The sequence below is a fragment of the Caretta caretta genome, chromosome 10 (assembly GCF_965140235.1).
Source record: "Caretta caretta isolate rCarCar2 chromosome 10, rCarCar1.hap1, whole genome shotgun sequence".
Classification (NCBI taxonomy): Eukaryota; Metazoa; Chordata; order Testudines; family Cheloniidae; genus Caretta; species Caretta caretta.
The window spans coordinates 18,849,177-18,864,424 of record NC_134215.1 but is presented as its reverse complement, the minus strand read 5'-3'; the positions used below and the strand labels follow the sequence as shown (position 1 = coordinate 18,864,424).

The 15,248-nt window shown below is 41.5% G+C and overlaps 1 protein-coding gene across 2 annotated transcripts in view; it reads left to right on the top strand.

Annotated features, from left to right (window-relative positions):
* The window catches only part of XYLT1 (xylosyltransferase 1), a 341,106-nt gene that overhangs the window by 283,801 nt on the left and 42,057 nt on the right, over window positions 1–15,248 (top strand). For both annotated transcript variants that reach the window (XM_075132747.1, XM_048865755.2), the window contains exons 10-11: window positions 4,165–4,360; window positions 14,050–14,383. In XM_075132747.1, coding sequence (XP_074988848.1) covers window positions 4,165–4,360; window positions 14,050–14,383 — 530 coding nt within the window. The remainder of the gene's footprint in view (window positions 1–4,164; window positions 4,361–14,049; window positions 14,384–15,248) is intronic.

Sequence of the window (15,248 nt, the reverse complement as noted above, 5' to 3'; positions counted from 1 at the left end):
AACTCGTAGCATACCATCCCTGATTTGAAATAGAGGCAGATCTGGTGAATGCCAAAGTCACTTGGCTTGTAGCAATTTAACCAGGACAGGAGATGAGAGCTACATGTAACTGATAAAAAAAAATCATATTACAATTACTTTATGTTCTTATTCCTTTTTCCAACATTGTGATGATTATTTATATTAATAATCTTACTGCATTTATATCAAGCCTTTCATCTCAAAGGATCACAAAGTGCTTTTCAAGCTTAAACTGATAGACTGTATATGAGACAATACCTTCAACCACCATTGAAATGCAACCACCTCTGGGGTGAAATATAGCAGTTTAACCCTGCACAGCAAAACTATGAAACAGTTCAGGGGGAAGTGAGGACTGTCGTATCCAATTGAAACTGCACTTGGATACTTGGGCTAAACCTCTAGAAACATTCAAAGCAGGTTGTTAATATCTGCTTATGTAGCAACAAGTACAGTTTAACGTACCATCCAATTTACATTTTATAGGAATGGCTAGCCCTTACTTTACAAAACACAACTCTTCCCTTTTTGGCGTCTCCTCCCCTGTGTGTCTGTGTTTTCTTTTCTTTCCTGCCTCTCTCTCTCTCTTTCTCTTTCATAAGTTTGGGTTTCTTCGAGGTAATAGACTTGGGTTGGGTTCCTTGGCTGTATCACTTTTGCTGTAGGGCTGGTAGCCACGCGACATTAAATGATATTGCAGTCACCACCCCAGTTTATTTCACACTGCTGTAGGCACCACAAGGAAAGCTGTACAGCTCAAGATCACATTCAGAGTCAATCCCACGCTGCAACCAGTGCCTGTGAGAAATTGTTGCTGCCCAAAAGATTGCTATAAAAGAAATTGTCTGCCAGACTTCACCTAAAGAGGAGTAGACCACTGCCTCAAAAAGATGCACCCCCGGCAGACTGTTCTTGAACTAGATGATATTACATGTTGACATATTCAGTGCAAGCCATATTAGAGGGTGCTGGGACTTAATTTATTTCTTTTCACCTCTAGACATTTTTGCCAACTGCTGACATGAGACAATTTACTCAGACTGTTTCATGGATACTGTAAATATTTGCTGCAACATATACATAAAACAGGAGGCCTTAGTATTCAGAACAGAAGTTAGTTTGTTGCCTGTACTGGCTGCAGTGATCTGTTTGCTGTGTTTTAGCAGAGTCCATCAGTGTCAGCCTTGTTTGTATTCTGTCTTCCTATGTTTATTTCTCATGCTCTAGATATTTCAGCCTTGGTGGTACTGGTTTCTTATAATGCAGCATTGTTCCTGGCTGGCCGTCTTCATTGCTAGCTCCCTGTGGTATTATATTGTGGGGAGTCTAGTTTTTGTGGGTAGATGTGACACCAGCAGGCTTTCAATGGGTCTGTCACATATCTGTTTCTGAGTACTTACAGTAGACTAACAGTTAATTACAGGATTTTAAAAATAGCAAGTGATACTGATGCCAAAGCCATAAATTATACCTTTTTCTATATTGTTAAGAAAATCTTTTTCTGGATGAAAGAACCAGTGAGCCATAAGTTTGTCATTTAAATCTATGGCCATGGTGTCTTTTATTTCAAGAGCTTAATGAAAAGCTACTAAATCTCCTGGTTAGTCTTTCTACGGGCATATTGACATAGCCAGTTACTGTACAGCAAACCAGGTGCCAATCTGCAGCGCACCAGCTTGCCATGCACTAACTCGCTGTGCGGACAGTACGGCAGTGCAGTGGAAGTCCTGGAATGCGGCTCAGTGTACTGCAGTATAGTCCACTACGCTGCATGCTGGGATTTTCACTGCACTGCTGTGGGCAAGCTGGTGCGCTGTAGATTCGCACCCTGGCTTTCTGCACGGGATCTCGCTGTGTAGACGAGGCCTAAGAAGTAAAAATGATGATGATCCTGGGCACAAGCAATCCCAACCTTCCACTAGTTGTGTTATAAAAAGTTTGGGCCAGCTCCTTCTTTCCATTTCACCCATGCAGCCCTGCAGAACTCAATGAGTAGAACACGTCCCTTTGTGAATGAATCCAGTACTCATGAGAGCAAGACTTAGTTGCATTGACTTGAATTGGGCACTAGCTCAGCCAGTGCATCTCCTGTGCCCTGACTTGCAGTGCCCTCTACTGTTCCCGTTGTGTGACTCTCTTGAAGAAAGCATACCAATCATTGCATACAAGATGTGGTGGTTTTGTGACGTGAGTCTCACGGTCAGTATGATGATTTAATTTAAGACTGGTTGGAGTTGGAAGAAAGCAGCAGGAAAAGAGCTCTGTGGTGTATCCAGTCATTGGAAGACAGAAGGGCTTTCCTTGACTTTGTATTTTTAATTTGTATGTGGCAAATATAATATTGAGAACTGGTTCAAGATGACCACCTTAGAATTTTAATGTAATTCATGTAAAAGAGGCATCCGTTTTTACTGTAGCAGTGATGGGAACTTGGATGAGATGGTGATGGGGTCCGTAAAAACAGAGAGACAGATAATGAGAGATGATAAAACATATACATAATAAACAGACCTTCTGCTTTAGTGTCCAGTACTGCTTTCAAATATTCACAGGTTGGTAGGGCTGTTTGCTACAGTTACTTTATGGACTACTCTTTACATCTGTACATTGGTATCAAAGGCTTTCTGAAGTCACAAGGGTAAGGAATTTTATAACAGTAATTATGTAAACAGTGGACATTTATTAATGTCATAGAACTGTCACCAGAAAATCTAGAAACTGGCCAAGCTGCATTTCTCTCCTTTTGCTTGGAAAGTTTTTCTCTTTGGCACACATCCTATAAATTTATTTTTTCTTTTATTTTGGCTTCTCAGCCATAAGGCAGAAAGACCCCAATCCTGCAAAGACTTACATACTTAGCTTTACACACTGTAAATAGTCCACTGCGAATTGAAGTCATCAGAGCTACTTATAGTGTATAAGATTAAGCACATGCAGAAACAGGGCCAAAGAAGGAGTGGATTCTCCCTGAAATTCAGTGCAGTCATATCTTCGAATGGAAGGCCCTTCTCATTGATACTTAAGGGTTGTTAGAAACGTATCAAGTCTGTAGACGCCAATGCTATGTAACTGTATTTAAAGTAATGCTTCTCTGTTATCACATTATTCAGAACCAACTTGTATAAACACAATTCACAGTTTCTTCTCAGCAGAGTTCCCTTGCTGGAATTTTGTGAGCCAGAATAGGGAGCATTGGCAGAGCTCTGTGTATGAGAGAGGGAGTAAGAGGCTGCTTGACTTTGCCCCACCCTAGCCTGTGCTATTAGGGTTTCTTTCATGAAATCCAGGGTATGTCTAGACTGTAATACAGAACCTACCATACCAAGCCTAAAAGTCCAGCTCAGCTGACTGGAGCTCACAGGGCTGCAAGACTAAACAGCACTGTAAACATTCAGGCTCGGGCTGGAGCCCGGGCTCTAAAACCCACCCCCTCGTGGGGTCTGAGAGCCCAGGCTCTAGCCCAAGCCCACATGTCTACATTGCAATTATAAAGCCCTGCAGCGTGAGCACAACAAGCCTGAGTCAGCTGACCCAAGCCAGTCATGGCCATGCCGGGGGTCTTTTACTGCAGTGTAGGCATATCCCCACTATCCACCCCCTCCCTTACAAAATGAAATTAGAGAAGGACTTGAACATGGCTTGAAATTGGATATCCCCCTCTTTAAGGAAAGTTTGGATTTGGTTTTGACATGGATTTCACTTTGGACTGGAACCCCAAATCTGAACACCCCTAAATCTGGGAAAACTTTGAATCTGAACTTTGTAGCTTGGTCTCCCCACCACTCAGTAAAATAATATCTTCAGAGTTCAAACTGTCCACCTTTGTGCAGGACCTTTTTAGCAGAAAGGATTAGTAAGTAAATGGAATTTTGGGGCCCAAAGAGACAGCTTAAAAGTTTAGCTGTGAATGCCTTTTAAATGAATGCATGTTCTTACTAACAATTTTTTGTTTGAGTAATCAGAAAAGCCTAAGAATATCTGATACCGAGTAATGAACAAATTTAAAATCTCTTAATGCTAAAGTAGCATATGTCATAGTTGAAACGAATGTCCTTTTAAACCATTAGCCCAAAGTAAATGGTGATTTCATGTGTCTGATTTTTCATAATCCTTGTCCATGTGCGTATACTGTGTGTTTTACAGGTACTATCCCATGGGCCATCCAGTTTCAGTCCAACTCTACTTCCTCGCTGATCGTTTTCAGGGCTTCTTAATCAAACATCATGCAACAAATCTGGCTGTCAGTAAACTAGAGACTTTGGAAACTTGGGTGATGCCAAAGAAAATGTTTAAGATTGTTAGTCCACCAAGTGATTTTGGAAGGCTGCAGTTTTCAGAGGTAAGCGTTCCTAGCTAGAGCAGTCCTTGCCATTTTGCCAGCCAGGGCACATTTTTGGTACTTGCCCCCCTTGTGCAGCCAAGCCAAAACCAAAAAATGCCCACAGCCTGCCAATTAGTGGAGCAAAAAAACCCAACCAATCAGCCACATCTTTTACAAACAACTGGTGAATTTGCATGTCAATTCATCAACTTTTTCAAATGCAGAGTGGCTCGGTGCATTAGTGCACAAAGTCCTTCATCGCAGGAAATATTGTTGCAAATCATGATTTATGGCCCAACCGTGTAACATGCTGAGCACTTCCTGCAATATTCTAAATGCCCTCAGATCCCCTGGAGTTAAGTGGCAGATGAGGACAGCTATCTCACAACAGGTGGTCAGTGCCTTACAGGAATTATCATCTGTGTCAATTTCCCCTTCCAGAGAGACTCGGGGATGGGGGAGAAGGTCACTGCAGCTCCAGATTGAGATGGACTGTGTGATGGAGCCAGCTCTTTTCTCTAGCCCATGCTATTAGATCCTCCCTCTTGTGAACCCACTGAAAAAAATTAAAATTAGGAAAAATGAAACTACGTATGGATAGAATGTTGATGTAGGAACATCAAAGAGAAAATTACCACAGTAATGGTTGAGATTTACCCACAGATTCCGTTATTTCCTCATTGGATTTGTCCCATTATCTGACACACACACTGTAAAAAATGTACCCCTAAAATGCATCATGAGAAATATACCAATAATAGAATCGGACATCTATATTGTATTTTAAACATATAACTGTCTAAAACAGTTAATTTCATGATGTTTCTTGTTAGGCCACAATTTTCAATTAAAGCATAAAATTGATTGAACAAATTTGTTCCCAGTCATTATAGCTAAGTCCATAAATTATCGTCTTCTTGGGCAATTAAGAAAGGCCTAGGTAGGATTCAGTGTTTTGGTGTGCGTGGCAAATCCGAGACATTAATGTCCCATTAAGAAGATGAATGTGGGATGCATTCTGTTTATCAATGTGTCTGGTGGTTGACTTGCCATTTCGTGCAGTGATAAATTGTCATACAAGCTGTATTTCTTGTGTTTTGTAGCACTTCTGTTGTTTGTTAGGTTCTTAATTCTACTTTAGCATGATTCCTGATTTAAGTGCTTCTAAGTTTGAAAACATGTGGGTGAGCAACAGAAACAGTTCATCTAGCTGAGTGACAAAATTTGTTTAAAGTACTTGGGTGTCTATTTTAAATACAGTGTTAATAAGAAAAAGAAAAAATCTTGATTTGTATCAGTTCCTGGAAAAGGCCCAAAATCTGTCCTAAGATTGATGCCTGTGTCCCCATTGACCTCAGTGGGAATCATGTAAATGTAAGCAAGGGAAGAATTTGACACTTGGTGAGTTCCCCTCACTTCAGAAGGAAATTTTTCTTCCATTGGAAACAGTCATCAAGATACGCTTGAAAAGAGTTTTGTTTGCTGTGTCTGATTGTTCTCTCCTTTCACAGTTGATTCATATTAAGACAGACTAGGAAGCACAAAGCCAATCATTTTAATCATCATTTAATCATTTACTTTATTTTCTGACTACCCTTGGAAAACAGATCTCTCTGCCTTTGGATCCAGCTTTGCTCCCTAGTGTATGTACAGAATAACTCCATTGGCTTTAGTCAAGGCTGACAAGCTCCACAACTGATCCACCGTCATTCTAAATGACATTTCTTGTTTCTGAAAGATCTCATGGCTGTAAAATAAATCAGTCCGTGCTCCTACTATGAGGATTACCACAGTCTTAGGATCAAAGGCTGTGAGCTAAGCAACCAGACAGAAAACTCAGGATGATGGTTATGCTCGTCATGTCATATCTGTGCTGCCTTTCCCAATAACTTTCTTCTTGCGATCAGACAGTGAATTAGGATTGGCAAGGTGGTTATTGGCTGGGCACTGCAGTCCTGTTGCTGGCTCACAGAAATGAGGCCAGCAGGAAGAGCACAGGGAGGCTGCTTCAAAATGTGCGGCAGGTAGGACTTAAAGTTTACAGTGGTCATTGTGGTCCATGCATACAACCAATAGGATGGCACGGGTGATAGGATCACTACAGTTCAGATTAGGCTTATGCTGCTTTTACTACTATTATGGCTACCACTCCCCCATTTTGCTCCTCAAACTCCGCTTCCTGACCAGCGGGTTTTCCACAACACCAATACAAGGATGAGACAGAAAGGTGTGTGTGATAGACATTATAAAGGTGCTAGTGTTGAGGTACCAAAGTGTTGGCAAAGTTTACAGCAGAGTTGCAGTTGCACAGTAGATTCTGACCACACTTTATTGTGTTGAATTTTATGATTAGAGGAAATATCAGAGTGAAAAATTGCTAGGGTTCCTCCCTCCATCCTCATCAGATGACAGCCCCAGACCCCTCAAAAATGATTTGTACATAACATGCATACTGTGTGGGTGTCCTTGTCATCTACTACAAACCTGGATTCATGCTATATGTTAGGAAACCTGAAATTTAATGCACTTGGAGGGGAAAAGATTGATTTAATTTAAAGTTTTAAATTACTTCAGCTCTAACTGTACCACAGGAACACTAAGTTCATTTATGGCCTTGTTAAAAGTTGTGATTCATCACAGAAAATAAAATAAACTAGGTGGCAAGCAATTCGTGTGCATTGTGTGAACCTAATGGTCCTACTTATGAAGAGCAATGAGAGACAAACCCATAATCAAGGCATAATTTATTTTGGGGAAATTTTATCTTGGGATTGAACAGGGATGGAAACAGGAGCTTTATACGAATGAGACAAGGGAGAATTCCAGCTTCCCAAGTATACCCAGCACTCACACCTTGTTCTGGGATCCCAGAATAATCTACCTTGTGAGAGGTCTATAGTATGTCTGTCTCTATAGAAAACTATCATGCCATGTGATGTGGTACAAAAATTTTTCCACTGTGGATTTGGAATAGACGATTTACTCTTGGATGTCAAAGCCACACAAGAGCTCTGCAGCTTGTCCCAAATGACTGTTAATGAAGCCTTGATACCGGCCCACATTGTCATGCTCTCTGTGTGTTCCACATATGGTATCCAAAACTTATTTTAAGAATGTTTTAGGGCAGGGCTCAGAGGGAGGGATAAAAAGTTCTCAAAATTGCTTAAAATCACCTTCACTATAAAATGCTACAACTTGAAAGCCTCAGCCTCTCTCCTGCACTGAAATCTGCTCAGCACAACAGAGTGTGTGTCTGGGAAGGACATCAAGAAGCTGGTTGTGATTTCCTGATTCTGTGGACTGATCTGCACTGGCCTTGGCCCCAGTGTAGATTAAAGCAGTGCCTGGTCTGCTGTAATATGCTTCATCTAGCTGAGGTCCCCAAAGGAACGTACCACAGCTGGAGACTGCCAGAGCACACTGCGTTCCAGCCGTGCTACCTCTCTGTGTCCAACATACCCCTCACTCCTTCAGCTAGGGACTCCTTCTTGCTACGTCTAGGCTGAGGCATGGGCTTTGAGTCTGTCTGAGAGTTTTATGCTTTGGCCTATCATTGTAGTATCTGACCAGCTTCCACATAACATCAATAACGAAGTCCCTGGTGGATTTTATAGAGTCTCTGGCATGTCTCCCTTTTTGGAGTAAAATCTCTGCTTGACGTAGGATCTTTGTGTGGGTTTTTTTTTCCCCCATTGGCAGGGGTGTATTTGGTAGAAGGGGATGTCAGTGGTGTGTGTGTGTCATTTTTATGGTGGAAAGGCTTGGTCGAAGAGGAAGGTTTTGCGTCATTTCCTAAAGACAATCAGACTCTGGATTCCTCTGATCCCTTCTGGAAATTGTTCTGTAGCCGGATCCCCTTGTCCAAGATTGGTTTATGCGCAGCTCTCACGTGCTTCATCTTGGCTTTGTGATGTGCGTTGCCTTAGAGCGCAGCTGTCAATTATTCATAGATTGAAATGTGGTCTGTAATGTTGCTGGGGCTTGATCCAGTAATTGCTTTGAAAATTCGGACAAAAGCCTTAAACTGGCATCAAAAGCCGACTGTGAGCCAGAGGAGGGACGTCAGTATGGGTTTGATGTGCTCCCTGTGGCCTAAACCATGGAGAAGGCAGGCAACTGCATTCTGTACCAGCTGGCACCTGTGCATCACCTTCACATTCAGCTTCCATCTGGTGAATTACAGTAATCCAGCCTAGAGGTGACGAAGGCATAGATCACTGCAGCCAGGTCCTTGTCCGGAAGGAAAGGACAAAGCAGGCATTTTTAGATACTGATGCTAACCTGGTCATCCAAGCTTAGTGAGGAGTCAAAGATTATCCCAAGGTGTCACACCATTCTGACAAATTGGAACTGTGTGCCTTCAGTGGAAGGTGGAGACAGTGACTCTGCTGCTACTTCAGAGCATTTCCCCTTTCTGAGCAGCATCATGTCAGTCTTTCCTGGATTCAGTTTGAGCCAGCTGCTTTTCATTTAAGAACTCATTTCTGGAAGGCATGCTGATATTTGAGAATGAGATCTATACAGCAGAACACCAGAGTTACAAACTGACCCATCAACCACACACCTCATTTGGAACTGGACGTATGCAATCAGACAGCAGCAGAGACCCAAAAAAGGAGGGGAGGGGGGCAGCAAATACAGTATAGTACTGTGTTAAATGTAAACTACTAAAAAAGGGGAAAGTTTAAAAAAAAAAGATTTGACAAGGTAAGGAAATGGTTTCTGTGCTTGTTTCATTTATATTAAGGTGGTTAAAAGCAGCATTTTTGTTCTGCATAGTAAAGTTTCAAAGTTGTATTAAGTCAATGTTAAGTTGTAAATTTTTGTAAGAACAACCATAAAGTTTTGCTCAGAGTTACAAACATTTCAGAGTTAGAAACAACCTCCATTCCCAAGGTGTTCATAACTCTGAGGTTCTACTGTAGTTAAGTGTCAGCAGCACACTGTTGGCCACTGAGTCCATGGCATCTCCCGGTCTCTCTCTGCTCTCAGATAGAGAAGAGAGGTTAGTATGGATCCCTGGAGAACTGCAGAGGTGAGGGTAGCTACTAATTGCCAGTCTAAGCTCTGCTGGAGAGGAACAGTTAGCTCCACTGTAGTGCTGGGTGACGTATCCTTCTGTATCAGGCAGGTGGGCTAGTAGTCCCTTGTGGTCCACGGTTGTCAAAGGCTGCAAAGAGGTCCAGCAGTATGGACATGGAGCTCTTGTCTGTATGAATGGCTAAAGGCCGTTTTTAGTCTCACCAGAACTGTCTCTATGGCATATCCTGGTCTGAATCCTGGTTATGAGACATCTAGGATGTTAGCTGATATCACATGTTGGAGGTTACTACATAGAAGGAGACAGAACAGGAGTTGAGAGGTCTTCAGGGTTTAAGGGTAGGCTTCTTTGAGGATTGGGCGAGCTATTGCATTTTTAAAGGAGTTAGGTTGGTGTGCTTCTCTGAAGGAGACATTGGTCATTCCTGTTAGTAATGGGCAAAGTTGTTTGCTGGCTTTTACCAGCAAGGAAGGTCATGGATCCATTCCATAGGCTGTGTCTGTATTATTTTTCAGGGCTTTTTGATCTTCAGCAAGTGTAACAGGGCCACACTCAGGTGGATAATACAATCTGGTCAGGGAATTTTCTTTCCCATTTAGCCCCATAGTTATGCAATTGATCTTATTGGAGAAGCGGATGCTTGGGTCTGGGCTATGCAGTCTGGGTTAGCCAGCTCACTATATGAAATAGCTCTGCTTGCCATGATTCTGCTGCGTTAATGGTGGAGAATTAGCAAGCTTATTTTGCCTCCTTTGCTACAGTGATATAGTCCTGTAAGAGGCATTTCTGCTGCTGGCAGATGAATTCAGAATGTTTTTGCACTGCTGGCATTTTAGTGTTCTGCCTGTGCCCTTCCTCTGCAGGAGTTCACCTATAAACTGTGCTGATCGCCTCAGTCAGTGTGGGTGGAGTGGGTGGCTTTGGGGCCTACATATCGATGGTAGTGCATATCCAGAGATCGTACGGCTGTATCTCATCAGCACCTAGGCATTGTGTTTGGGTGGCTAGTTCTCCTAAGACGAGATGAGAACTTAGAGAGTACAAGAGTCTAGTGGCAGGCCAGCTTTGGGTGTTCACTACCCTCATGGGAAGGAAAAACATAAACATAACTTAGGAACGGCCATACTGGGTCAGACCAATCAGCCTCTAGCTCTATATCTTGTCTCTGACAGCATAAAGTACCAGATACTTCTGGCACTTGGAGGTTTAGTGACAGCCGGAGTGTGGCTGTGCATCCCCGACCATCTTGGCTAATAGTCACTGATGGACCTTTCCTCCTTGGCAACAAGTTCCACAGGTTGACTGTGCGCAGTGTGAAGTACATCCTTTTGTTTGTTTTAAACCTGCTGCCTATTAATTTCATTGGGTGACCCCTGGGTTATACTTTTTCTTCACGCCTTTCATGATTTTATAAGTCTTTCTCATATCTCCCCTGAGTCATCTCTTTTCCAAACTGAAAAGTCCACGTCTTTTTAATCTCCCCTCATTTGAAAGCTGTTCCATACCCCTAATTATTTTCATTGCCTTTCTCTGCACCTTTTCCAGTTCTAATATATCTTTTTTTGAGATGGGGCGACCAGAATTTTACACAATATTAAAGTTGTGGGCTTATGACATTTTCTGTTTCATTATCTATCCCTTTCCTAATGGTTCCTAACATTGTTAGTTTTTTTGTCTGCCTCTTCACACTGATCAGGTTTTCAAAGAACTATCCACAATGACTCTAAAATCTCTTTCTTGAGTGGTAGCAGCTAATGTAGAACCCATCATTTTGTATAGTCGGGATTATGTTTTTCCAGTAAGCATTACTTTGCACTTATCAGCATTGAATTTCATCTGCCCTTTTGTCTCCCAGTCACCCAATTTTGTGAGATACCTTTGTAGCCCCTCGCAGTCAGCTTTGGACTTAACTATCTTGAGTAATTTGTATCATCTGCAAATGTTGCCACCTTACTATTCACCTCCTTTTCCATATTCATATTCATGGTAAATAGGCCTAATGGCCTGTGATGGGATGTTAGAGGGGGTGGGATCTGAGTTACTACAGAAAATTCTTTCCTGGGTATCTGGCTGGTGAATCTTGCCCATATGCTCAGGGTTTAGCTGATCGCCATATTTGGGGTCGGGAAGGAATTTTCCTCCAGGGCAGATTGAAAGAGACCCTGGAGGTTTTTCGCCTTCCTCTGTAACATGGGGCATGGGTCACTTGCTGGAGGATTCTCTGCTCCTTGAAGTCTTTAAATCGCAATTTGAGGACTTCAATAGCTCAGACATAGATGAGAGGTTTTTCGCAGGAGTGGGTGGGTGAGATTCTGTGGCCTGCATTGTGCAGGAGGTCGGACTAGATGATCATAATGGTCCCTTCTGACCTTAGTATCTGTGAACACTTGTCCCAGTACAGATCCTGGGGGGGATCCCGCTATTTACCTCTCTGCATTCTGAAAACTGACCATTTAGTCCTACTCTGTTTCCTATCGTTTAACCAGTTATTGATCCATGAGAGGACCTTCCCTTTTACTCCATGACTGCTTACTTTGCTTAAGAGCCTTTGGTGAGAGAACTTGTCAAAGGCTTTCTGAAAGTCCAAGTATGTGGTATCCAGTGGGACACCTTGTCCACAAGCTTGTTGACTCCCTCAGAGATTTCCAATAGATTGGTGAGGCATGTTTTCCTTTTACGAAAACCACATTGACTCTTCCCCAACATTCCATATTTATCTGTGTGTCTGATAATTTTGTTCTTTACTATCATTTCAACCAGTTTGCCTGCTACTGAAGTTAGGCTCCCCAGCCTGTAATTGCCGGGATCGCCTCTGAAGCTGTTTTCTAAATAGAGGTGGTACATTAGCTATCTGCGGCTCTCCTGGCATAGAGGCTGATTTATGTGATAGGTTACATTCCACAGTTAATATATTTCATATTTGAGTTCCTCGAGAACTCTTGGGTGAATACCATCTGGTCCTGATGACTTCTTACTGTTTAATTCATCAGTTTGTTCCAAAACCTCCTCTACTGACATCTCAATCTGGGACAATTTCTCAGGTTTGCCACCTAAAAAGAATGGCTCGGGTGTCAGGATCTCCCCCCATATCCTCTACAGTGAAGACTGATGCAAAGGATTCATTTAGATTCTCCACAATGGCCTTGTCTTCCTTGAGTGCTCCTTTAGCACCTCAATCATCCAAGAAGGAAGGCTCCTGCATGTGTGTGTGTGGGGGGGGAGGGGGCTATCCACAGTTAGATAGTTATACACAAACATATGCTATAATAGGCGGTGTGGGTGAAAAAAATGCCTTTTGGAAAGGACTGACTATTATGTATGCCTTCATGCTATCTGTTTACAGATATTTCTCTTTTTAATGTATAAGCAAAGGCTGATAAGTTCACATTATCCGTGGGTTACAGGTGAGCCATTAAATCCCATATTAAGTGCACTGAAATATGAAAGCTACTAGGAAAATGAAAGGTCTATTAAATATTTACTGTGGGATGTGAATCAGCTACTTTACTGCTAGTAAATAAAAAAAGAACATCAATGCTGTGACAGTAAGAATAGGGCTTACCAGTAATAACCCCCGCTACCAATCAGGAAGGGAGTGTTGTGACTGGTGAGGAGGTGGGGGGAAGCGTCTGATCTGTAAATTAAGTAGGGCCTGAGTCAAGTTCCGTTGAAGCCATTGACTTTGAAGCAACTGGATCAGGCCCAAACTACATGATTCTGCCAATCAAGGTTCAGTATACTATGTTTGGTTAAAAACGGTGCTGGGCAAAAGGGTGGCATGGGAATCCAGTCTGAGTCTGCGGTTTCCTTACCTTTGTCTGACTATAGATTTTTCCAAATTTTCCTCTTTCAACAACAAAAGCAAAGCAAAATAGAGAGAAAACCTCTCCCATTCACAAAGTGTCGAGTCAAAGGCTCGCTTAAACCCATATCAGGTCATTGGATTCACTGCCATTCTTGCTTTAACTTTTGAAACATGGGCATCTCAAGAGACCATCTAGCTGCCCAAATCAGCAATTATGGACCTAAAACAGGCATTTACATGTCTACATGCTCTTTTGAACATCCAACTCAGGATTGAGGATTTCCTGCTAATGTGTTCATGTGTAAAAACTAAGCTCCCCTGTCAAGCTAATTTGTGCTTATTTCTTACAATACATTAAAAAGCTCTGATCTCTCATTACAAAGTGCCTGTACTGTGCAATGCACATGGATTAAAGACAAAAGCTACTGCAGTGAATATTCAGTAGCTACATTTGGACCATAAATTAATCTTTTTTTATTTATTGCTTAAACACTAAATGTTCTAAGTTCTCATTCTGGATCAATAATCTGCAAACTTTAATATTTGCAAATGGGCTTTTTTTTATTTTTAAAAATCTTGCTACAAAATTTAAGTTTGTATGTTGAATTTCCATTCAAAGCATGTTTTAATGCCAGTATTATAACACTGACAGATCCTGATTCATGTCATTGTGCAGAGGTACCGTGTGTGTTTCTGTAAATAACATAGATTTATGCCCTGATCCTAGAAGCACATACACACATTTTTAGCTTTAAGCATGTGAATAGTCCTGTCAATGAGAGTGGGATAGAATTTGCAGGATCAGGACCTTCAGTTTGTTTACAGAGACAACAGTAGTGGTAATATTGTCTTTAATTTCAGATTGGCACTGACTGGGATGCAAAGGAAAGGATATTTCGGAACTTTGGAGGACTTATTGGGCCGATGGATGAACCAGTTGGCATGCAGAAGTGGGGAAAAGGCCCTAATGTCACAGTCACTGTGATCTGGGTGGACCCTATCAATGTAATCGCAGCTACATATGATATCCTTATTGAATCTAGTGCAGAATTTACTCACTACAAACCACCTTTGAATTTGCCACTGCGGCCTGGAGTCTGGACCATTAAAATTCTGCACCACTGGGTACCTGTAGCTGAAACCAAATTCCTTGTTACTCCTCTTACATTCTCCAACAGGCAACCTATCAAACAAGGTAAGTGGTTTTTGTAGGTATAGTAGGTATTAAAGTTTTCAGAATAGATGTGAAGTACTAGTATCAAAGAGTATTTCATTCACTGTCAATGCTATGATTAAAAATCACAGTACCACTACATAGGGAAAGTACCAAAAAAAGGAATAGTTTAGATATTAAATATGAAGAAGCTTGTGTTTTGAAGATGAGTGCAAGTAGCTGAATCCATTCTGTAAAACATAGGAACTTTGGACAAAAGACTATTCATTTCTATAGAATAAAGGATTTAAAATATACACAAACCAGAACCTAAAGAACTTTTAGACATTTCATAATCAAAGAGCAACTATGCAAACCATAATTTAAGAATACAAGCAAACAGGAATAGGCCATTTCCTTTCTTTGCTGCTTCTTTCACTTATTTGCTCAAAGAGGTTTACACTGTTAATATTGTGTGCTTGACAAAGTCCTTATGTATAATGGTAAGAATATTAGTTTATGAAATGTTGGATTCATCAAAATTACCTATGATGTGTGCTATAACCCCATCTCCTTCCCAAACAACTGTTCCAACCTTTCCCCATAGCTGTCTAGACCTTCCCTGTAACCTCAAGATGAGATCCTGTGCATCTGAAATTGTACCTAATTATGCATTGTGACCCCAAAATGCTTAAGACCAAACCAAAGCTTATTCTCTTAAAAGAAAGGTACTGCTTTTCCTACCACAGTATCATCTAGCTGTCTAAACCATCTCTTCCTCTCTAATACTGTTAGAACGTGCTATTAGAAACCTTGACTGCAGCTTCCATTAGAAAATCCATTCATTTGAATATTCTTTAGCATGTATCAAATTTATTGGTGGTGAAAGCACTTCCAAGTCACACCT